Below are 25,659 nucleotides of genomic sequence, written 5' to 3'. Positions count from 1 at the left end.
TGAGGTGCACTGACAGCACTATCACCCTACAGGCCAAGTGTTACACAGCCTGAGAGTTTGAACTCTAATAGAACTAAACTTGCAGCAGTGAATGAAGTTGCCAAGGTACAAGATACTGCACTGGGCATGCAGACTGTATTAATATTCAATGATCATTTGCAAGGTTATGTTGCAAAAATCAAATCCTTGGAAATTTGAAGGATCGCTACACAATCCAAATCAAATCCTAAGTGCTTTGACAGCTATGTTACACTGGAGTGTTGCAGGTTCAGCTTCGCAACTGCAAGTAAAAGAAAAAAATACAGACATACTCGTATCTTTTGAATATTATTACACAGGACAACCTGTATGCAACTCAGATAGGCAAGTGCTATACAGACCAAGTGGTAAAAAAACCCTGTAGTCATACGAGTGAAATTCTCTAGTTTTGGTTTAGGTCTTGCAATACATCATACAACTAAAAGCAAGTCAGATATCAATTTACTCCACAAATGGGAGATGTCTAAAGTCCTTGAACTTTCTCTCCTTGCTCCTAGTCTGTATCATGCTCTCCCCTGCAATAGCAGTAGCTATGGTCAATGCCAATGAGTATTTCCCACAAGGATAACTGCTACTGGAGTCTCATCTGTGTTGAGCTCCAAGGTAGTGTAGCAACACCAGATAGTAGGAGTCAACATAACAAGGGCAGACATATAACTTGTTCACCCTGCCATGTGGTCCCCCCTCAGCCAAGAGAGTGGTGTACAAATTGGAGGGGTGGGAAGGAGGTACAGGTGGTCTGAGTTCATCGCCTTCCTCCTCTACTGAAACTTTCCTGACATCTGCAGATCCTATCCCACAACAGAGCAGTAACAGTAGGGATCCATCTAAACAGAACACATTAAGGGCTGCACACTTTGTACCAACATTCATGCTTGAGTTATTCACACTATTTCTCCATGAAAATAATAATAATAAAAAAACCAACTCAGCAGTAAACAGGAATGCAGAAAGACATTCCCACTTTATGGCAGCCAAAGAACAAGTGCTTGGTGATGGCATGTGAACAATATATCCCCCATTAATGCCTCAACCACCAGCTAATTAACTTGTTACCAAATTTCAATGATAGATCCCAGCTTGAACTGAGGAATAGCTCTACCTAAAATGCAACAATCTGTATTTCAGTAGGAATAAAGATTTTCTTAGCCCATACAGTGCTTGAAGCACCTTAAACACACTTTATAGAAATGTTTCTGATGATTTCCCTTACATTTATACAATGAAGGCAAGTCATACGATGCAGGTAGTTTCCATCCCTAGACATGGCATTGATCTTCGGTAAAACATGTTGCGAGGCCCAGTCAGACCCAAACAGCTCCACTAATTTACGAAGGTTGTTGGTAGCAGCTTCCCGGATTGCATATACTGTAAGAAATTCAAAGTATATCACGGTTATATTTCAAAATAAACAATTTACCATTTCTTTAAACATCCCTTTTCTAATATAAAGTTAATATCTCATTACCACTCTGCCCAATTATTTTTAAAATTATACAATATACAACCATAGTTTTAATACAATAAGAATAAAAAAGCTGAAGTCAGCATACATGTAAGAAGCCTTACCATGATCCACAAGCCAAGTCATACAAAGTTTTGCAAGGGATTGATTGAAAAAGTCGACACCCAATTGGCCTGCTAATAGGGGCATGTATTCAATTATGGCCAATCGAACACGCCATTTTGTGTCTTCTGCTAATTCTACAATTGCTGGTAATAGGGACTGGGACAGCTGTTAAAAGTTAAAAGAAAACAGATAAGTATTAACACACTTAAAGATAATTTTCTTTTTTACAGAAACCCCTCACAGGGGCAAGTTCAAATATGAAGCAAAGGTACAACTCCAAAATTGAACAATAGGTACAATACAATTCCAAAATCATTTATTGCAGAAATCATTTTCAAAAGGTATAATTAAGATAACCTTTATCAGACATTTGCTTAGAAAGAGTAAAAAGTGAATATTAAGGTTGCTTGGTCTCTATAAATTCCAGGGACCAATAAAATGATGTTTTGGTAGCCAATACAGGTTGATCATCACTGATCCGGCATCATTGGGACCTTATTTTCCCAAACTGGTTAGGTTAGAATATATATAACTGTTAACTACCTCATCCTACCTTTAAATTACCCTGTTAAATCAGTACATGTTGGGTGTTGGTAACAAGGAAAATCAAGAGAAGTTTTAATGAAGCACTTGCAAAATGAATGGTAGAGGCAGTCCTCACTTATCGGCAGTGTTGGTTAACGGCATTCCAGTTTTACAGAGCTTCGCTAACAACGTTGTTAAACAGATTTTCAGCAATGGTAAGTGATTTTCGGTATCGGTAAATGGTTTATCGGCGCCAATAAGCAGTTTATTAGCACTTACGACATTGTCAACTCCATTTATTACCATAATTATTGGCGATTTTCAGTTAGCAGTGCTTGGCCAGGAACGGAATACCCGCAGTTAACCGAGGGCTGCCTGTACAGGCAATTCTGTTGACTTACACAAGGAAGTTCATCACTGCTGCTTCCAAGGTGAAGAGCTGCAATTTGCAACTAAGCACATTTACATGTTAAGTGAAGGGCCGTCAAAATTCCCATTTTCTTCATCTTGGATTTTTTCATATTTTTTTTATGCTTTTTCATTTTAATTTTGACTATTTTCTTATTTTTAATTTTAAACCCAAAAGATAATTGCAATCATGGGCATATGATATATACATATGCACAAACTGAATCACTAGTGTTGCAGAAATTGCTACAGCTCGTTTTGGTTCGTGCTGTCATGCTTATAATTTTTAAAATTTATATTTTATGCCATTCTCACCTACTGTATACTTTTACTGCATTTAATAATTTTTTATTTTTACAACCCAAAAGATAAATGCAATCATGTGCGTAGGGTATGTACTCTCACAAACTCATTCCCAGGCATCAGAGAACTTGCTACAGCTTGTTTTGGTTCATGTTGTTACCCTTATGATTTTTAAAATTTATATTTTATGCCACTCTCATCTATGCTTTTATAATTTTTTATTTTTACAATCCAAAAGAAACGGAATCGTGTGTAGGGTACATACAAACTCTCAAGCTTATTCCCTGGCATCAGAACTTGCTAAAGCTTGTTTTTGGTTCGTGTTGTCAGGTTTATGATTTTTCAATTTATATTTTAAGCAATTCTCTTCTAAACTTCTATTGCATTTCATCATTTTTTATTTCTACAATCCAACAAACATGCCCTGGCATCAGGGCATCAGCTTGATTTGGTTCGTGTTGTTAAGCTTATGATTTTTTAAATTTATATTCTACTCCACTCTCATTTATATTCTTACTGTACTTTCTCAATTTTTATTTTCAAAATCCAAAAGATAAACACAATCATGTGTGTAGGAGGACATGTATGAATGCACAAACTCATTCTATGGTGTCAGACAAGTTGCTGCAGCTTGCTTTGGCTAGTGTTGTTACATTCATGATTTTTTAATTCATATTTTATGCTATTCTCATTTATATTTTTGCTGCATTTTCTTACTTTGCTTTTGCAACCCAAAGATAAACACAATCCTGCAAGTAGGCCATGTTCTTACGCACAGCTCATTCGCTGGCATTGGAAAACTTGCTACAGCTTATATTTCGTGTTGTTATATTATGATTTTTGTATTTATATTTTATGCTATTCTCATTTATATTTTCACTACATTTACTCATTTCTTTACACTCGAAAAAATAAGCGCAATCGGTGCATAGGAAACGTACGTACACAGCCAAGTAGCACCAATGAACAGTAGTGTGCAGGTTGGTGCGGTGACCTGGAAAATTTGAAATTGAGCTACCCGAAACTGGTCCTGGATTACTGATAGAACTGGATTAGTGATGGTCGACCTGTACTAGCAATTAACCCTTAAACACCGAGCCTCTATTTACAAAAGTGTCTGCTGTATGCCGGCAGGGTTTGAGAGTTAGCGCCGAAGCGGAAAGAAAGTTTTTTTTAAATCACAGCACGCTTAATTTTTAAGATCAAGAGTTCATTTTTGGCTCCTTTTCTTCTCATTGTCTGAAGTTTAGTATGCAACCATTAGAAATTAAAAAAATATCATATATAAATATTGGAATATATGACAGCGCAAAAAAAAAAATCATTCATAATTGTATACAAATCGCGCAGTGAGCAAAACAGTTAAAGATAATGAGCTATTTTTTTCGTTGTATTGTACACTAAATTGCGAAGATTTTGGTGTATAACAAATCGTAAAACCATCAAAGCAACACAGAGAAAATATCACAAAATGATGCATGAATTCGTAACACGTGGACGTAAAAAAGTTTTCAAAAATTCACCATAAATCAAAATGTTGTGTTAGAGACTTCCCCTTTGTTGCAAAATGAAGGTAAATGATTGAATATTACTAGAATTATGAGTTTTTAGCTTACAATTGCATTTATCGACCATTTCGGTCGAGTCAAAGTTGACTGAAGGTTGAAATTTCGGCACTTATCGTGATTTATATGAAAATATGTCAAAACTGATAAAAGCTACAACCATGAGTTATTTTTTGTTGTATTCTACATAACATTGCGCACATTTTCATATATAAAAACTTTACGTAACGGCTAATATAAAATGGTGCAAAAATTACGGCAAAGTGACTAAAGAAATTCTGAGATTTTCAGCAGAGTTAGAGCGGACATAAAGAAAAAGTTTTTTAAAAAATTCACTATAAATCGAAATATTGTGCTAGAGACTTCTCGTTTGTTGCAAAATGAAGGTAAATGATTGAATATTACTAGAATGTAATAGTTTTAACTTACAATTGCATTTTTCAACCATTTCGTCGAGTCAAAGTTGACCGAAGGTTGAAATTTTGGCACATTGTGATTTATATGAAAATATGTAAAAATTGATAAAAGCTACAACCATGAATTATTTTTTGTTGTATTCTACATGAAATTGTGCACATTTTCATATATAAAACTTTATGTAAAGGCTAATAGAAAATGGTGCAAAAATGATGACAAAGTGACTAAAGAATTTCTGAGATTTTCAGCAGAGTTAGCTGATGCTTTCTTTTGGGATAAGAAAGAAATTCGTGCATGCGCAGCTGGTTCACGCTTGTAAACAAAACAATGTGATCCCTGATCTCCCAGCATCCCTCAAGGCGCGATTTAAAATTTTTCGCAAACGAGGCCTATAAGTATTTTTCCACAAATATTAAAAAAAATTTTGTAGTCAACGTATTTTACGTCCACTCGGCACCCGACAGACAACTTTTGTCAATGTAAAATACGTCCAGTCGGTGTTAAAGGGTTAATGAATTAATCTTCATATGGCTATGGTGAACACAAGACCCCAAACTACACTGAATTCTACAGAAAATATTAGGAGCACAAACTATACTTAAAACACTAGAAGAATAAGTTTAAAATGTGAAGAGGTCTTTCTTCTAGGGTGAAAAAAGAAAACATTACTGACCTGCTGGATACCAATAACTTCATTAACACAGTCTAAGTTTGAGATGATGTTCAGTCTCACTTCTGGGCACTCATCTTTGAGCATTGAAAGGAAGAGGGGCAAAAGATGGTTGATGGTGTTATCTTTTCCTAAAATTGGAGACAAACCCATAATCACTCCTGCCAGAGCTGACTTCACATGTTGGTTCCCATCATTTACTAGTTCCTGAAACAAACCAACTTTCAGACAAAATATTTTCATGGGAATAAAGTGCCTAAAAGTTTTCAAGCACAAAATCACTTCAACTTCCATATACAATACTTCAAACCACTTTCAGGAATTCATAACTAAAATGTTAAACATCCCTTAAACAAATGCCTCACTTTTAAGATTGCATTCCTTTTAAGTTTTGGAAAATTTTTTCATACAGCAAATACTAGAGTGTCCTAATTTACCAGTTTTAGTTGCATGACACACTGTCGATAGCGATAAAGGTTGTTTGCAGCATCCCTTCAGCCCAAGAGGCATTGCTTTCTTTCTTTTACTTGTCAAACACTCCCTTTTATTTTTATTACTCAACTGTCTAACAACTTGACCTGTTTTATATAAGTCTGAATGGCAATTTAAGAGTGAGGACAAAGAAGCCAATTCTCCCAGGCAAAGAAATGTAATCACAAGACTTTTAGTGACTGAGGAGGATAAAGAACAAAAGTCAAACTCCATGAATTATACACATGAAAGCTATGCGCTTGCAAAATATCGACAGGTATCTGGTATATAACACTCAAGTAATAACCCAGCACTCACCAGCAACTTGAGGAATGAAGATAGGTACTGCAGACAGACACCCCCTAACACTTGTGTCAATTTATTACCTGGCATCAGCAACACTAACCACCATTTGTATCCCACCCCATCTCTTTTTGAAAGGGTTACAACTGCCATTTGTATTTCTGACTAAATTGTTGCCACTCCTTTCATGTTACACCAGTTGATACAAGAGCTGCTCTGATTTTACTATGCTATATTGCTTAGTCCATGATGCATTAACTAGAATTCCTAAGATGTTTTTTGCCAGTCTCCCTATGATTCATGATAAACCTTTTTACGGGACTTTGAATAACCTAATTCAACAGTATACACCTGCCATTAACTGTAAATTGATTCCAGTTAATCCTCTATTAAATCATTATTCCAGTACAGACAAAATTGGCCCTCTTTGATTATATGTTAAGTTTTATAAGTTAGTCATTTTATTTTTATTTTCTGCATTAGTGAAATGGTATGGGAGTTACAAAATGTATAAAAAGCACGTTTAATTTTATGACTTTTTATAACAAAGCATTCTTCATGTTTAAAAATTATCTGTTCTTGTGACATCATAGGACGGAAATGGCAGGATGGAGAAAAATGTAAACAAACGCGGGCGGGAGTGTTGAACAAATGGTGGCAAGGTAGAGCGCTCTCTCTGAAGGTTAGGTCGGTAAAGATGGGTTTTAAGTCTGTTTTGTGGTTTTTGCTGATGAAAGCTGGATTGTATAGTGAAAGAGGAACAATGTGAACAGGTGGGTGGATCACATAATTGAATTATTTTTGGATGGGGTAGGCTAGGAAAAATTTTCAAGTGGTAGCAGAGCGTGGTTGGTTAAAAATGAACAGATCTGATGATAAACTTTGGGAGATGAAATGGAGAAGAGACTGCCCAAGGTTTAGCGGAACACAGGGCGATTATAAAGGATGGAGAGGACAAATCAAAGATTGGCTTATGGTGTGTGGAGAAGAAGTGAATTATTCGGGGATAGAGATAAGAATGAGCTTAAAAGGGAAAGCTTTAGAAGTAACACAAGGAATAGATAGAAATGAACTTAAGGATAAAGAGGGTTCAAAGATAACCCTATCCAAACTAAATGAAATGTATCTAAAAATACGTTAATAGAAAATTACAGTAAAATGAAAAACTATTTTATAATAGAAAGAGAATCTAGTGAAAAGATGAGAGATTTCATAATCAGGCAGAGTCAGAGTGTAGTAGAGTGCTAGGGAAAAGCATGCTTGAAGGGGAAGCAAAAGGTTTTCATGTACTAGAACTATCGAATCTCACAGATCAAAAACAAATGGTATTAGTAGCTTGTGATCAAGAAAAGTTGGAATATAAAACAGTGTCACAAATAATGAAAAGAATATTTGAGGGATTAGGGAATAAAGAGGAGGGGGAATGGTTGGGATCAGAAGGTCGTGCAAATTTTGGGAAAGGGTGGGAAAACCAAAGATATTGGGGAAAGGTGAAACGAGGTAGAGGTGGAAGAAATCCTTTAAATAGAAAAGGGAAAGTAACACTGTGTGCAATATGCAAATCGGAATGGCATTGGGCCAGAGACTGTCCTCAGAATTTTCAAAAGAAGAAGAAATCAGAAACTGGACAAGAACAAGAAAAAGTTTATATAGAAGTTAATAAAATAGAAGAATCTTGGGAAGAGGTTGATGCAATTTTAGACACAGGATGTAAGTCAACAGTTTGTGGGGAATTGTGTCTAGCATGCACTGTTGTGGGTTTGAATCAGGAAGAGTTGAGGAGAATGAATGATACTAAGAAAGAGTTTAATAAAGTAATAAATTTCGGTGAGTCATCATACGAGTCGAAAGGAGTACTGTAATGGAAATACCGGTGATACTGAAAAACAAAAAGTTTTATTTGAAGACAGAAATTTTGCAGGGTGATGTACCATGGCTAATAGGTAAGAAAACCATGAGTAAAATGGGGATGACCATAAATTTAAAAGAGAATTGTGTTAAAATAGAAGTGTTAGGGGAAATGAAGATAAAGTTAAGAAAAGACAAACAGGGCCATTTAAGAATAACAATTTTGAGGAGGAAGGTAGAAGAATTGTTAATGGAGGGTTGGAAGGGAAAGTCTCTAAGGGAAATTAAAGGTGCAATGGTGAAGTTACATCTACAATTTGGCAACAGAAGTGGAGATAAAATATGGAAGCTAACAGAAGCACAGTGGAGTGATGGTTTGAGAGAGAGGGAAAAAGAGGAAATAAGTCACTAACAGACTTAATCGCAAGTTGTGAAGTATATATAAAAGATATAAAAGAAACCCAGCTAAACCAGTAGTGGGATTTCCTTGGAGTAAGACATTTAATGAAGTTGTAGCAATGGATGTGGGAGAGATATAAGAAAGTTCTTGGTAATGGTAGATATGGCAACAAGGCATTGTCAGGCTTTTTGGATAAAAGACAAGAAACCAGAAACTATTATAAAGACACTTTTTGACGGGTGGCTTGCAATATTTGGGGCACCTTCTAAAATATTATCAGACAACGGGGAGAATTTCAAAAAGAAAAAGTAAGGAGGATGGCAGAAAGATGGAATATTAAAGTATTAGCCACAACATCTGAATCTCCATGGAGCAATGGATTGTGTGAAGAGACGGTAGGCATAATCAAAGAAAGCTTAAGAAAGCTGAAAGATGATGAAGTGGATTGGTCCATAGCATTAAGATGGGTAGTGAGTGCTAGGAACTGCTTAATAAATAATGGTGGTTTCTCCCCTAACCAATTAGTCTTTGGGAAAAAACCTTCTTTGCCTAATTTAATGGGAGAAGAAAATTCTAGTCCTGCAAGCAGAGAGAAAGGTATGGAAGAAAGCATAGTAAGGGATACACTGAATGCAATGCATTAGGCCAGAAAAGTCTTTAACAAAAATGAGAGATGTTACGAATGTTGACTGATAGAGAGAATGAATGGGATTTGTTGCTAGGAAGTGGTACTGATGTATAATGGGTCAGTATATAAAAGTACTGGCATACCTCCGAGTGAGTACGTAATGAATTATGAAAGGTCTATGAGAGCGAGGCTGGATTTGAATAAAGACAAGCGGGATGTGTGGAGGCAGGCAAATGAAAGGTTTGAGAGTTTCAGAGTGGGTGATAACAGGGTGTTGAAGGAAGTTGTTGAGAAAGGAAGATTAACTGCGAGTAAGATGCGTGAGAAGTATGAAAGTCCGTGTGTAGTGAAAACAGTTTGGTCTAATGGACTGAGTTATGTGCTTGAAGATGGAAATGAAGAAGGAAATGTAAGGGTAATACGAGCGCATCATAATCAGCTGAGAAGATGGAGAACTATTTATACTAGAGCATCCCAAAAGGAAGCTATTAAGGGAGGAAAGGGAAAAGGAAAGTGAAGAAATAGAAGATATAAATTGGGGAGATAAACAGCTAGTGTTGGAGGAACATAAGAAAAAGCCTAAAAGGAGGTGCAGAAACAGTAAGGGTACAATTATTGAGCTGTTTGCAGAAAGTACCTGAGATGGGTTGTTTGATTTTGAGGGGTTTGAGAACCAGTAGGCACGAGAAGTGAGAATACCCTTGCGGTGTTGTTTGGTGTGGTAGTGAAAATGAGGGTGTTACTGATTTTGAAGGATTTGAGTGGGATGTGGAAGGAGTGAACTTGTTGAGTACGAGGAATGTGGACGAGGATACGCAAGAGTTGGGTGAACTGGAAACAACACCAAGTTGTGAGGAAGACAATACATATAGTGTGTGTGAGTTTCCTTTGAGTGAGTGTTGAAAGAGTGAGTGTGAGTGAGAGATAGTTAGCAGTACTGGAGAGTGTAAGTGGAAGAGTTTTGGATAGCTTGAGGCTGAGTGCAGAAGCAATAAATGAGAGTATGGAAGAGATGATAGCAGCCATGTCAGGTATGAGTGAGGGAGCCGACATAAGTCTCTAGAGTTTGAATGAGCTTGGTGTAAGTAGTCCGAAACCAAAGCTAGGCGAGCCTAGGGTGGTTGGAGTGGAAGTGAGTGAAGAAGAGGTGGTGCATGAGAGGCCATGGACCCGAAGTCATGGTCCAGTTCCGGAGTATGAATGGGTGGTAAGAAAGGGATTTTGAAGAAAATGAAACGAGATTTCCTTTATTTTAGTAAGGGGGAGTGTGGTAGGCTAAGTTTGGGTTTGTATGATGAAAGATGATTTGTGTGATTTGATTGTTTTTTGTTATCGAGATGTTTTTTATGTTGTTTGTGTTTTTGTTATGAATGTCTGATGTATGTTTTCATTATTTTTTTTTTTTTTTTTTTTGCAGTTTGCTTGAGTGTGATATAAGACATGACCCCCATTTTTAGGGGTGATTTTTATGATTTAAAGGTTGTTTTGGTGTCGGTAACTCAGCCCTGCCCACTATCGGGGAAGGATAGGTACAACACAGCTGAAAAACTCAATTTGTTTGTGTCCTATATCCATGAGAGGGGAGGAAGGGAGGACTCCAATTATGTAGTTACTTGGTAAGTACAGTATATATAAAACTATCATAAAAATGTCATTTTTATTTTAGCAACTTACCAAATAACTACATAGCTGAATCCCACACTGACAGGAGGTGGGATACATGGACATGTACTACTCAAAATCACTAAGTAATGGAAATGAATTTGGAATAGCAAAATAGCTACCATTGGTACAATGTTTGTTGTAACCTTACCTGGTGACAGAACTACAGCAGGAAGATATTGCCTCTGGTCACTGCTCATCGCGACCCATAGTGGCGTGGCAATAGCCAGGTGTCGCCTCTACCTAAGTGGGTGCTTTGCAGCTGAGGAGTACTCCGATGGCTGCCAAAGCGTCATAATAAAAACGGAAATCCCTTGTCCTGGGCGCAGTACCACAAAACAACCAGGAAACCAAGTTACCCATACACCACATAAAATCACTTAAGCATTACCCCTCCATTAAAAAGCACCATAATTGGTGGGTACTCCAGGTACACAGTACCCCCAAACTTCCCAAAACTCGACATCCTACAATCAAGGCGAGTGGATATAGGAATCGAAGTGATACCTCCTATCCTTCTTCCCCCAATTCCATGCCAGCCACAGACAACGGACCTAAGGTACTGCAGTTCTCATATACCGTTTCAATTGCACAGATAAAAATTTGCAAACACTGACTTGCATCTCCAGAAGGTGGATTGCACTATCTTGGAGAAAGAGAAGTATTGCTTGAAAACCAGCAAAGTAGCTACTGCCCTAATTTTGTGGGCTCTAACTTTACAAATGGGAAAATCCTCCTCATGAGTCTTCAGGTGACTCAGAAATTACATCCCTCAGAAAAAACACCGTGTTCTTACATAAAGGACTGGTCAGGTCCTTGACTGAGCACCAGAGGTTGGGGGAAGGACCTCTGATACTTCTATTTCTCCCTAGGTAATGCTTTCACATTCTTACTGTCTGTCTTACTGGTCTGTCGGTTCAAGAATGTCTGTCAAACTCTTGATCTTGAATGAACAGGGCCAGGGATTGGAAGGCATTTCAATCTCAGTTAAGAAACCTAAAGTGATGGAGCATACCGCATCTCCTTGTGCAGAACCCCCCACCTTGCTCATGGCCTGTAGTTCACTAGTCCTTTTAGCTGTAGCTAGGACTACTAAGAAGTCTTTTCCTAGTAAGATTCCAAAGGGATAATGGTTGGAAGGGCTCAAACAGAGGGCCCAAAGGACGTTTTAAGACTACATCTAAATTCCAAGACACCAAAAATGTCTTGTCCTGTTTCGAAGTGCCTGAAGATTTGATCCGATCGCTGATGTCTTTATCAGCAGACAAATCCAGGCCTCTATTCCTGAACACGAAGTTAAGCATAGCTCTGTAGCCCTTGATTGTGAGTGTAGCTAACCCTCAGGACAGGAGGTCCTTAAGAAAAGCAGAAAATCTGCTATTTGCGCTACAGAGGCAGAGGAAGATGAGACATCATGTCTTCTGCACCAGCTGCAGAAGACTGCCGCTTGGTCTGGTATATCCTAGAGGAAGACTGGCGCTGACACACTGCAATCGCTTTCACAGCAGGTCTTGAAAAGCCCTTCGCTCTGACAAGCTTCCTAAGAGTCTGAAGTCTGTCAGAACAAGAGAGGATAATCCTTGATGGAAACGGTGAAAATGCGGTTGCTTGAGTAGATTTCGTTTCTGTGGTAGAAGTCTTGGGAAATCCACCAGAAGATCGAGGTGGTCTGGAAGCCATTCTTTCTGGGGCCAGAAGGGGCCCACCACGGTCATCAATGTGTTGTCATGAGAAAGGTACTTGTTGACTTCTCTCACCATACTGAACAGTGGGAAGGTGTATACATCAAGGTTCGACCAGTCCTGGAGCATCGCATCTGTTGCCAATGCGAGAGGGTCCAGAGCTGGTGAACAATACAAAGGAAGACGATGGTTCCTTGACCTTGCAAACAGGTCTACTGATGGCTTCACCAAGCGTTTCCACAGGTCGGTGCACACCTGCGGATTCAGTGTTCATTTCGTAGATAGGACCTGTTTGCAGCAACTTAATTCATCCGCTAAGACATTTACCGTGCTCTGTACAAAACGTGTGACAATCTAGGTGTGACTGTTCTGTGTCCATAGGAGAAGCTCCTTGGCTGCTTGTTAAAGAGAGAAGTGAGTGAGTCCCTCCCGGATTCTTTATACACACTACGGCGGTCGTATTATCTGAATGTACTAAGACTGCAGTTGAAAGATGCTGTTGCAAAGTGCTGAAGAGCTAAGTGAATTGCTTTCAGATCCTTCACATTGATATGAAGTCTCCTTTCATCGCTGATACTTCCATGTCTCCTAGGAGAGCCCCCAACCCAGATATGACGCGTCTGAGTATAAGGTTGAGGTTGGGGCTCAGATCATGTAGACTTCCTTTCGGAGAATCTTCCTTCTACAAGCCACTACCGAAGGTCCTCCTTGATTCCGAGTGTGAAAGAATTGTAATGCTCTCATGTGGAGTCTTCCTAAAGGCACGAACTTCTCTAAGGATGAGAGAGTGCCCAGCAAACTCAAACACTCGTTGGCTGAGCACAATGGGAAAGAAAGGAAGTTCCGAATCGTCCGGAGGCAGGACTGGACTCTCTTGTTGGACGGAAAAGCCTGAAAAGCTAGAGAGTTGACCTTCATTCCCAAATACAGAAATGACTGTCCTCCGTGCATCTTAATTCCCAGGGGCGCGTAGGAGCCAGTCGTCTAGATATAGATAAATGTTGATCCCCACAAGATGGAGCCACTTCACTAGAGGGGCGAGAACCCAGGTAAACACCTGAGGGGCTGTGGAGAGGACGAAGCACAGGGCGAGAACCCAGGTAAACACCTGAGGGGCTGTGGAGAGGACGAAGCACAGAGCCCGAAATTGGGAAGACTCTGCCCTGGAACACAAACTGCAGATACTTCTGCCCTGGAACACAAACTGCAGATACTTCTGGAGTCCGGGTGTACTGAAACATGGAAGTGTGCATCCTGCATATCTATGGTTGCCATCCAATCCCCTGACGGATGGAAAATTGATGGAAGACAGGATTGATTGATTGGTTCCCATCTTGAATATCTTTGAACAAAGATATTCTGGGTGCTGACGTCCAGGACAGGTCTCCAATCTCCCTATGACTTTGGGACGTCAAACAGCCGGTTGTAAAATTGATGCGTGCTAACGTCCTTGACCACCTCCACAGCTCTCATTCAGAGGAGAGATGAGTCTTCCTGTAACAGGGCTGAAAACCTCTCCGAGCCTACGGAGCAGGTTGCCACGTTGATGTGAGAGGACACTAAGGGAGGTTTCTCCCTGAAAGGAATAGCATCTCTCTCTTTGTTGACTTTCAATACCCAAGGTTCGACATTCTGACTTTCCACTTGCTCTAAAAATGTAGGAGTCTTGCTCCCACTGGGACACTGAGGACAGGATGCTCACTTGTGAGAGGAGGGCTTGACTGAAGTTTTCCTGACTAGTCAAATTAACCGAAGATTCGTTTGTGGACAAGGCTGGAACTTAGCTTTACCACTGCTGTAGTGGTGAGATTGCCCTCGAAGCAAAAGAAGCCAAGGAAACATGTCCCGACTCCCTAGGACATTTCGTGGACTGTGCCAGCAGATCCTGAGTAGACTTCTTATGCAACTCCACTGCTACATGCTCAACTGTAGCACGGGGAAAATGAATACTGCGGTCCAAAGGAGCAAAAAGGAGTGCGGACCTCTGAGACGGAGTCCTACCTTTGTGGTGAACGAGCACCACTGCTCTCTCTCTTCTTGAGGACTCCCACTGCGAACAAGGCTGCCAGCTCCTGGGATCTGTCCCTAATTGCCTTATCTGCACAGGAGAGCACTCCTAGCCAATCTGCAGAAAAGTTGTCTTGGAGGGTGGCACAATCTTCGATCTTCTTCGCCAATGCGCCCACTATCCAATCCAAGAAGCCGAAGATTTTGAACACCTTAAAGATGTCCTGTGTCAAGTGATCTAGCTCCGATGACGTGAACAAAATCTTGGTAGAGGAGAATACTGATCTTTGTGCTGAGTCAATCAAACTGGAGAAGTGGGGAGGAGGCAGAAACTCCCAAAGGAGCTTCCCCAGTAACATAAGACTGGTACCTTCTCTTTGACAAACGAGAAGGGGCACAAAAAACAGCCTTGCCCAGCTCCCTCTTCTCTGTCAGCTAACTCTCAATGCCAGACAGGGCTTTCTCCGATGAAGAGGACAGTACCATCTTAGGTAGCCCAGAGGATTCTGTGGGCTGTCTCAACATGAATGCCAAACTCGGAGAAGATGGGGTCGCTGGGGAAAAGAACGTCAGAAAGCAGAACGGGAAATACTTCAGAAGAGATGCATATGCTGAAGAAGGCTGTTCCTGGTCAAAGTCTTCTTCAGAAATAACAAAACGTAGCCAAATCCACAGATTCATGAGACACTGTTGGCTTTTGCAGAAGGTCTAGAATACTATCTAGACAATGCTGGATCGGTTCCAATGAAGGATCCTAAACCAACTGATGACCGGAGCGTGGCGCCGGAAGTCTGGATGCAGTTGGCACCAACTTAGAAGGCGAGCTGGTAAACACTGGGGGACGCGCATGTGCAGGTGACTGCTCAAGCACTGCATGCTTCTCAGATTCCGCTGGACACTCAGAACCCACGAATCCCAATGTACACCCCAATGTACACTTGGATCCCACTGGATGCTTGAATCCCTTGGATCCTACTGGAAGCTTAGATCCACTGCATCCTACTAACCACTTGGATCTCTTAGGATGCTTGAAATACACTGTGAACTCGGATCCCACTGGATGCTTCGAATGTTTCTTGGAAGGCCATTTGGGCGTCAAACACTGGCGCTCTGACATTGACAATATAGGTGACGCAAGAATGGGATTGTCCTAAAAGCTACAAGACAGTTCCTGATCTCTGAACTGCTTACACAGAATCTGGGAATCTTTCTCCGCCACAGAAACGGACCTTTTCAATGGTCTGGATGCACTTTTGAAGCGCCACTTGCGCCTCTTACTCGCACCGCACTTGGATCCATCAGATCCCGAATCCAAATCACACCAAGTTGGATGTCTTTCCAGCAGCTGCCCAACTTGTCCTGGGATCCTCTTACAACAGGTTTGGCTGAGGGGGCAACTAGCCGTGGGCAAACCCCACCGACCTCCCTTTGGACTTACAGTTTGCCTCCTCCCAGGTTTAGGGGAGTCTGACAGGGACCTTCGTCTAAAAGCGTCGGTGGGACAAGTAGTCACCTCCTCCAATGACACCGCACTTGCACCGTGATCACTGACATTAATCTTATCCATAAGACCTCTCAGGAAATGTCCACAATAAATAAGCTAATCTAATTAGCGTAAATACTACCAAAGCAAAGAATGCTTCACCAAATGCAATGAGAGTCACAACCATGCAGTGACAACATCAAAAATCAAAACAAAAGCTGCTTCAACAACTGATGATTAGCTGTTGACTGGAAGAAATGAATTGAGCTCTTCGGCTGTGTTGTAACTATCCTTCCCTGATGGTGGGTGGGGCTGAGTTACCAACACCAAACCAATAGAACGCTATCGCGAATTTCAAATTTTTAAGCTGTCATGGGTAAGTGAAACTAATAGCTATGTAGTTACTTGGAAAGCTACTTATACAGTGCATCACCTACTTACGGCAACATCGACTTACAGCAGATTTGATCTTAGGCATTTTTTCAGTGCCATTAATGGTATTTTAAAGTGCAACTAGATGCAACATCGTTATGGTGCCAAACTTCAAGTTACAGCGCCACAACCGCTGTTAGCAGCAAAACACCGACTTTCAGCGGAAATCAACTTACAGTGCAGTGCTTGAATGGATTCCCCGCTGTAAGTCTAGGACCTACTGTATAAAAATTTGATCTTCTAATACCATTGCCTCCACCTGGGACACTGCCACTCAGCTGCCATCCTTCAAGCACCCAATGATGGCAACAGGTCAAGGATCTGGGGTACCTGTGTAGGTCTACAACTAGAGCAGACATGAAGCAGCCCAAATGTGTTCACACCCCTTGCAATGACTCTGTACTTGTTTCTCCACCATTTCTATACACTGAAAAAACAAACAAGTATTTATAAACCATCCAATTAAAGGTGGTTTCAATATTTCAACCCAGAGAGGCCATAGTAGACATGTCCACACTTGAGAGTGACCCAAGAAAAAGTGGCTGGTAACAGCAGGTGATGAGTGAGATATTCCCTCATCTATCCCTTTAACCACCAATTAACCTACCTTGTTACCAAGCTTCAATGGCCAATTCAAGCTCGCCCAAAGGAATACTCCTACAAAAACAAGCAATGGCCTGTAGAAACTCCAAAAATAGGCAATGGCCTGTAGAAACTCCAAAAATAGGCAATGGCCTGTATTTCTACAGAAACAAAATGATGAGTTGGGAAAAAACAAAAAAGTTTTTCTTTGCCAAGTCCCCAGTTGCACCATCAAGTTGTGCTAGCTGGCCAAACCTAGAAAAGAATGATTTCTCATTTTGTGGTCTGGTTAAACCACTTACGAGGATACAGTAATTTCTCTTTGATGGAGAGGAAAAACTAAAACACTGTAAATACTTAACCAATTGTACAACTTCAACTTTCTAGTAACAAAAAGCTTAATGGAATTGAGAGAGAGAGAATGAATTCTCCTGACATTAATGCATCTGTATTCATTGTTTAATAACAGATAAATGACAGAGACGTGTCAGTCACTATATATAACATGCAATTCTTGATATATTAAAAGCCTTGCAATCTAAACCTGAGAGAGAGAGAGAGAGAGAGAGAGAGAGAGAGAGAGAGAGAGAGAGAGAGAGAGAGAATCAGAGAGAGAGAGAGAGAGAGAGAAGAGAGAGAGAGAAGATAGAGAGAGAGAGAGAGAGAGAGAGAGAGAGAGAGAGAGAGAGAGAGAGAGAGAGAGAGAGAGAGAGAGAGAGAGAGAGAGAGAGAGAGAGAGAGAGCTAAATTAATATTTAATTATTACTAACCTTAATACAAGTTAAAATATTATTCATAATAACAGATTCTTGAACTGATGTATCAAGATTTTGGCAGAAATCTCTGACTTTTCCAGCTGCAGCTGCTCGAACCTGAAAAGTAAAACTGGGTTTTTAAAAAAATAAAAAGCTTTTATGCACAAAGTTAAATTAATCACAAAATACATTCCTATACAGTATATGCCTCTAGATCTATTCTAGCTAAAGTTAATGGACCAAGTATGGTAATTATAAAAATATGCCTCTATATTTAAATGTTTTAGCCAAGAGTTTCCCTTTATGGAAATCAAACATGAATTGAATTCTCTCCACTTTCTGATTTTTTGCACTTGACTGTATGTCTGATTCTCATTTGGTTTAGTTCTTAAACTAAACCCTTTTCCATGATCTACTGGGCCTCCCTGCGACTACTTCCCTACTATTTTCTCCGGTTTTCCTTATGTGTCAGATCTCCAAATAACCTGACTTTTTGAGAATTCAATCTATTTTCCAGCAGCTGGACATCACCACTCTTAGCAACTTTCTCATTTGTCATACAATTTTCCCATTTAGCCTTGTGTCTTTGCATTCTGTGGTCACTGTTCAAAATTTCCTACAACAGTCCAGTTCCTTGCAAACCCCCTGTAGACAGGACTAAAGATCTTTGCAGCATCACTCCAACTTAAGCTAAAATTGCTTTCTGCTTTGATGTCTCTTTTCCAGATATATTCTTTCATTTTCCAATCACCTTTTGCTTTTGTAGGTAATGGTGGATTCCATGATTTCAATACGAAAGCCACAATTTACAGTATTTCAAGATTCTGATACAGTAACAATTTATAGTATTCTAAAGTCATTGGATGATGGCGATTGGATAGTTTTGAATACCAACAGTAGTGTTGAATAATAACTAATAGGAAAAAGTAATGAAGAAAATAATGGCATCCAACAACATGGGATGAAAAAAAAAAAGCAATTCTAAATTACATTTCCACATTTTATATAAATGTGACCTACTGTACTGGAACTTTTGTTTCAATAACACTTTTCATTTGTGAAAAATAGAATTTCTATATACTTTTTAAAATTATACTTTATTTTTTTTGCAAAATCCTAATAAAACCAGTATATCATCTTCACAAACTGACTGGACAGAAATACAATTACAGTACTACAATTTCTACAGAATTCATTCTTATCTTTTTCTAATAACAAATTAACTCGGGCAAACAAGGCTATTGTGAACTACAATAACAAAAAGTACATCATCTTGTAATGAAACATTCATTGTGAAGAAATGTATATATATACTTTCTAGAATTGTAATAAAATGTTTTTAATATACGAAAAAAACTGTGTATAAGACATACAATTACAAGTACGGTATATAGTATGCAGTGTTTACCACACTGGCAGCTTTACCTACAATTTTAAAGCAATTCAAGTTTGAACTTACCATAATACCCAAGGTCTTCATCTATTTAATTCCAGACAACAATTACTGTAGTGTCAACTGTACTATTACTTTAAATGCCGAAAATCTATGGCTAAATGGTTTGTATTGTGACCAGAACTCTCAAAATTCAGCTTTAACCAATCAATTTACAATAATCTTATCAATAAATAAAAAAAGTTTGAAATGAAGTATATTCTATTTTATATGCCAAATGCTTAACAGTAGCGCAATTCTGTAGTTCACAGCTCTCCTAACCTAGCCTATTCCTGACTTTCACATTCAGGTTCAAGGCTGCTCCTTCACATGAGGCAAGGGAATGGCTGGGGCAATCTGGCACAGTACAATAATAAGCTTGTACAAAAAAACATTTCAAAAACAGTATTTGCCTGTAACTATAACCCTTACAGGCCAATCTAAAATATACATTAAGAACACTCCTAGACTAGGAAAACTTAAAGGTTGGCCAATTAAAAAAAAAAATCAATGGAATGAGGAAGATCGCAAATACATGTTATAAGAAAAATCAGTAAAATTTTTGGACCTTCCACACAAAGTTAAAGTTAAACAAAAAGGTAAAGTTAAAAGTGAATATTTCCAAACCTGTGCAGGGCCGCTTTTCCACGACTCTCATAAAAACATGCCGATTTTTTAAGTTTAAACATTCTAATAATTTTTAAAATTTTATTTTGTAAAAATTATTACTGCTCACATAATATCATAACAGATAACTAAATTCCATAAAAATTTCTTGAGTATACTTGTTGTAAAATATTTAAGAGATGTACTGGGATGCCAGGAAGCAGTACACTTTACAGGTTATACAGTACATGCTTTTACAATTACACCTGACTTACTATCGTAAAAGATAAGAACCAAAACCAACAGCAATCCCTGGGTATATTTATGGGAAAATATATAAAAGATGTACTGGGATGGGGAGATGTAGTACAATCCCCCATGAAATCTCAAGTCACACTAATCTCCCCCTATCCTGGAGCGAGTTAGTGTTGCTGTAAGTCATTTATGGCCCCTTCAAGTGATTTGAACATTTTTCCCGCAAAATTCGTTCAAACTGCATGGCCTGAAATACAAATTCTCATCCCAGCTGGGATGGATCAAACATCACGAGCTTTTATTATACCTCACATGATCATGCCCAGATGCAAGGGGTTAAGGCAACCGATTACGTTACAGTAGTCCAAGTAGCCATTCAAGTATTATCTGGAGAAAGGAATCTAAATCCTGGAGGTGATGAGGAAGAAGTCAAACAATCAGAGCTGACACGGGGTCTTAATACTTTGTATTCATCCTAACTAAACTAATATACAAAAAATATGCTGCCTCTCTTCTCCATAATACAGGAACACACAATCACAAAAAGAATTAAGGAGACAAGACAGATGAATCACACAAGAGTAATCATATCAGGTTTTTTACAACATGGCCTGAGGATAATGACTGCCCAACAGAATAAACATCCAATGCTGAGAGGTAGCCAAAGTAAAACTGCAAAAATGTCAAAGGTGACCTTCACGATGCACATCCGTATTCCTTTACAAGCAGTAGCCATGGTAAAACTGCAAAAAATTTCAAGGGTGACCGTCATGATGCACATCCATACTCCTTTACGAGCACTTCCCAAGTAGATACTGCACTGACATAACCCAACCTTGAGGGACAGCCCTATGGCAGGTAAGGATCTGCTTAAACTGTTCGTCAATAATAATAATAGCCAAAAACGGGAAGCATCTGAGGAAAAACAAGTAAGCTATCCAGATGACTTATCATATCCACAATGAAAAATTGTTTTATAACACTTCTGATTTATTCACCTCAGCTGATAAAAACAGCCTTGAATGCATCTATCTAAAAGGGTGTCTTCCAATGGTAACTTACAGCTCTCACCATACACAGCAAGGAAATCCTCATTTACTATTTGCACTGGCAAGATGGGAATGACAAACACAGAATGAGGTTTGCTGCATAATGGCAAATCGGCCCAAAGCTACAACAATTCTTGAGACAAGAAACGCCACTTGAAACACCTATTAACCCTTAAACGCCGACTGGACGTATCGTACGTCGACTAAAATTGTCTGTCGGGTGCCAAGTGGACGTACGGTACGTTGACTACAAAAAGTTTTTTTAAATATTTGCGGAAAAATAGTTATAGGACTAGTTTGCGAAAGATTTTAAATCACGCGCCTTGAGGGATGCTGGGAGTTCACGGATCACGCTGTTGTTTTGTTACAAGCGTTACCCAGCCGCGCATGCGTGAATTTCTTTCTTCTCGCACTACAGAGCATCAGCGACGCATCGTCGAAGAGCGATTTCTTGACGCATTCATGTTTTGCAGAACTTTTGCAAGTGTTAGCGTATTTGTGACACAACAGGACGTTTGCAGAGATGTCCCAACGTCGTCAGGACCGTGAAAGGCGCGTATTGCCTGTCGGCAGTGAGCGTGTGAGGTGAGTTTTAGATTTGGATGCTGGAGAGGGACCAAGCACCCAAGGTGACCCAGCTTTTCAATGCCGTGTTGTGCGGCCACTTTTGGCCGAAAGGGACCAAGGACCACATCTTGTGCCTTTAACGACCCCTAGGAAGCATCGGGGTGTCCTGAGGGGCATTCGTAAGCATTTGGGAGGCCTCCAACAAAAGGACACTGATGAGTACTTGTTGGAGCTCGATCGAGAGCAGGTGGAAAGTCCTTGATGGCAGTTGGTCATCTAGTGACGAGGACATCACGCCCAATGTCAGTCATGACGAGTATTTGCCCCCATGTCCGTACGGGAGCCACAGCCTGAAAGTGAACTGGAGTTCAGTGGTTTCAGTGCCTATGAGGGAGAGTCTGAGGAGGAGGCGGCGGCACCGATTGTGGCTGGTGGGGACGAGACAGAAAGTGATGGTGAAAGTGAGGGAGATGGGTCAGTGGGGAGGGTAGAAGTGCGAAGTCATGCCCGCACGCACGGGCCCGTAAAAGGTCGCAACGTCGCGGCAGCTTAGGTGAAGGTCGTTCGTCCGAAAGTGATGAGGGGTGGCTGAAGGACCCCACCCCACCTAACATGCACCCATTCACGGCAGTACCTGGACTGACTGTCCCTGTGCCTCTCACTGCACTGGGGTTCATTCAGCTCTTCCTGGCGCGGTTGCTGGAATACCTCGTTGCAGAGTTATTTAGATTATGTTCAGTACTGCCTTGAAGAACTGCAGGCGACGTTAATCGTATCGCTGGCGGGGCTGCAACCTCACAGACATAGCGCATTTTTTGGGGCTCCACATTTTCTTTGGAATGATGCCTGCTGCCGATGTCAGGCAATATTTGAGGCGGAATTTTTTTTTAAGTACACCCAATGTGCCCGGCATTATGCCCCGTGATAGTTTCCTGGCGTTGGACAGGTATTTCAACACCTTCAACCGAAGGGCCATACCCTGGAATAACCCCAACCGCCTCATCTTAGTCCAGTGTTGGACTACATTCGTGAACGGTCCCAGTTTCTCGTGGTTCCTTCCAAGAACCTTTCTTTGGATGAGGGGATGATGCCATATAAAGAGCTTCTAAGTATAAAAGTGTACAACCCCAAGAAGCCAAAGAAATATGGTGTGAAGTTATTTTTATTACGGAATCCAACACTGGATATGTCGTGGACTTCTCTATGTTTCAAAAATTCTCCACGCTGCCTGACACTGTCTTGGTCTTGTGGATCGTTTCCGTAACCAGGGATACCACCTGTTTATGGATAATTATTGTAACTCGGTATCCCTGGCCCAGGAACTGTATGAAGCAGGTGTGCATGTCAGTGGTACCCTTCGGTTGGTGCGTGGGGCCCCGAATGTCCGCAAGAGGTTTGCTAGTCAGCCGCAATATCTGGCAAGAAGAGAGAGAGTGGCGGTGGAAGGGAGATGTCTTCGTCATCTGTTGGGAGGGGGTCCGACTCGTGCCCATGATTACGAGTCATGAGCCCATCCAAGAAGTAGTTGTTCAGTGGAAGACACATCGGCAGGGCCGAGTTACGTATGAGGAGTTTCGTGTCCAGCGGCCTACCGTCATTGGGCACTACAACAGGCACATGGGAGGAGTTGATCTCTTTGATCAACTCATCCAGTATTATCCCTTTGCCAGAAGAAGCAGGAAGTGGATACAGAAGCTCCTCAAATACCTCCTTCAGTTGGCCCTCCAGAATGCCTACATCCTCTACTGTGGGTACAATTCCGACACCTGGAGGTTGTCCCACATCCAGTTTCTCGAGGTGGCTGGGAATGCCCTCAAACTTTAATCCTGAGGAGTGGCCTTCCAACACCGCCCCCTTGCCCCGAGCTCCAGATCTGCCCCGAGAGGATAGGACAGATGTCGCTAGGAGGGCCAACCTCGGTTGTCCTGCTCCTGCCGATGCCGCCCCTGCTGCCGCCACCCTTGATGATGCCGCCCCTGCTCATGCCACCCTTGATGATGCTGCCGCCCTTGATGATGATGATGCCGCCCCTGCTGTCCCTGTCCCTGCTGCCGCCCTCCCTCCCATTCCAATGTCCTGTCGGGTAGTGGACCCTGTGTGTCGGCTGCAGGCAGGGGATCACACACTGGAGCTCCTAGAAGGGCATAAGCAGAAATGGTGCCGGGTGTGCCATATGAATGGCAGAAGAAGAGACACCTGGTACGTCTCTCGCACCTGCAATGTAGCACTTTGCAGGTTCGGGGAGTGTGACCGCAAGTACCACACTGCAGTCATATATTGGAGTGCGCCTACCTGAGGGACACTGGAGGGCGCAGCGGACTGCTGAAGGGCGGCCCATCTGCAGTAAGGGCGCGCGTCTCCCTCCTCCACCTGTACCTCGTCATGTCAAGAGGAAAAAAATGCAAGACTCTTCAATGGAGGAGGGAGAAAACAAGAATAGAACAAAGAGTCAGGATTACGAGTATCCTACATTGATTTTATATTTAATTTTATATTTATTACAAGTTTTTATATATCTGTATCTATTGGTGTTTTGTATATTGTTTTATGCAAAAAAAAAAATTTTTCACCTGCATTCCTTTTAGTTATGTATTTGTACCAAAATAAAAAAAATTTATTATATATATGTGCATGTGTATGTATGAATGTGTATAAAGATAAAATCCACGAAGGAAACAGAAACACTGGAGTGCTGAGAGGTCTTTCGACGCTAAGTCCTTTACATGAAGCTACAAATGTCGCTTAATATCGAAATTCACGCTACCTCGGTATATCTCTGTTGGAGAATTGTCGCCGAAGGGGAATTTATATAAGTGAACCCGTGTCAAAACCTATTCAGCGACTCCAGTGGACGTTTAACCATTGAGCCATCAAGAGAGGTATAAGTCTTTTGCCGAGATGTCGTACTGCTTTTACCCGTCGTGAGCAGGAAATGTACTAGCCTAAAGTGATATACCGAGGTAGCGTGAATTTTTGATATTAAGCGACATTTGTAGCTTCATGATTGTATATAAATCACGGTGTGATAAAAATTTCATAATAAGAGCTTTGCGTGTTCCAAACGTACCAATGAACTGTCATGGCGGAGGTGGGTCATTGCCAAGGCTAGTACATTTCCTGCTCACGACGGGTAAAAATTCAGGACGACATCTCGGCAAAAGACTTATACCTCTCTTGATGGCTCAATGGTTAATCGTCCACTGGAGTCGCTGAATAGGTTTTAAATCGCGCGGTTCGTGTCCCAACGATTCCAATTCATTTATCACTTACATAAATTCCCCTTCGGCAACAATTCTCCAACAGAGATATACCGAGGTAGCGTGAATTTCGATATTAAGCGACATTTGTAGCTTCATGATTATATATAAATCGCGGTGTGATAAAAATTTCATAATAAGAGCTGCGTGTTCCAAACGTCCAATGAACTGTCATGGCGGAGGTGGGTCATTGCTGAGGCTAGTACATTTCCCTGCTCACGACGGGTAAAAGCAGTACGACATCTCGGCAAAAGACTTATACCTCTCTTGATGGCTCAATGGTTAAACGTCCACTGGAGTCGCTGAATAGGTTTTCGGATCAAGGGTTAGATAGTGTCCCAACGATTCCAATTCATTTATCACTTATATAAATTCCCCTTCGGCGACAATTCTCAACAGAGATATACCGAGGTAGCGTGAATTTCGATATTAAGCGACATTTGTAGCTTCATGATTGTATATAAATCACGGTGTGATAAAAATTTCATATATATATATATATATATATATATATATATATATATATATAATTTGGGTATTTTTTGGTAAGCAAAAAATCTAACATTCTAGTGATATTCAATCATTTACCTTCATTTTGCAACAAATGTGAAGTCTCTAGCACAATATTTCGATTTATGGTAAATTTTTGGAAAAAACTTTTTCCTTCCCTCTGCACACGGTAACTGCTGAAAATCTCAGAATTTCTTTTGTCCCCTTGTTGTAATTTTTGCACCATTTTCTAT

General features: G+C 40.5%; 1 protein-coding gene across 2 annotated transcripts in view; it reads right to left on the bottom strand.

Annotated features, from left to right (window-relative positions):
- Window positions 1-25,659, bottom strand: part of Pp2A-29B (Protein phosphatase PP2A regulatory subunit A) — a 148,152-nt gene that overhangs the window by 44,179 nt on the left and 78,314 nt on the right. For both annotated transcript variants that reach the window (XR_010850846.1, XM_067091682.1), the window contains exons 6-9: window positions 17,766-17,867; window positions 5,501-5,704; window positions 1,609-1,774; window positions 1,253-1,407 (exon numbers count right to left, since the gene is read on the bottom strand). Coding sequence is in view for 1 of the 2 variants with exons in the window: in XM_067091682.1 (XP_066947783.1) it covers window positions 1,253-1,407; window positions 1,609-1,774; window positions 5,501-5,704; window positions 17,766-17,867 (627 nt within the window). In the remaining variant the exon portion in view is untranslated. The remainder of the gene's footprint in view (window positions 1-1,252; window positions 1,408-1,608; window positions 1,775-5,500; window positions 5,705-17,765; window positions 17,868-25,659) is intronic.

This window comes from Macrobrachium rosenbergii, chromosome 48 (assembly GCF_040412425.1).
Source record: "Macrobrachium rosenbergii isolate ZJJX-2024 chromosome 48, ASM4041242v1, whole genome shotgun sequence".
Classification (NCBI taxonomy): domain Eukaryota; kingdom Metazoa; phylum Arthropoda; class Malacostraca; order Decapoda; family Palaemonidae; genus Macrobrachium; species Macrobrachium rosenbergii.
The sequence above is the reverse complement of the archived record's forward strand: the minus strand, read 5'-3'. Positions and strand labels throughout refer to the sequence as shown.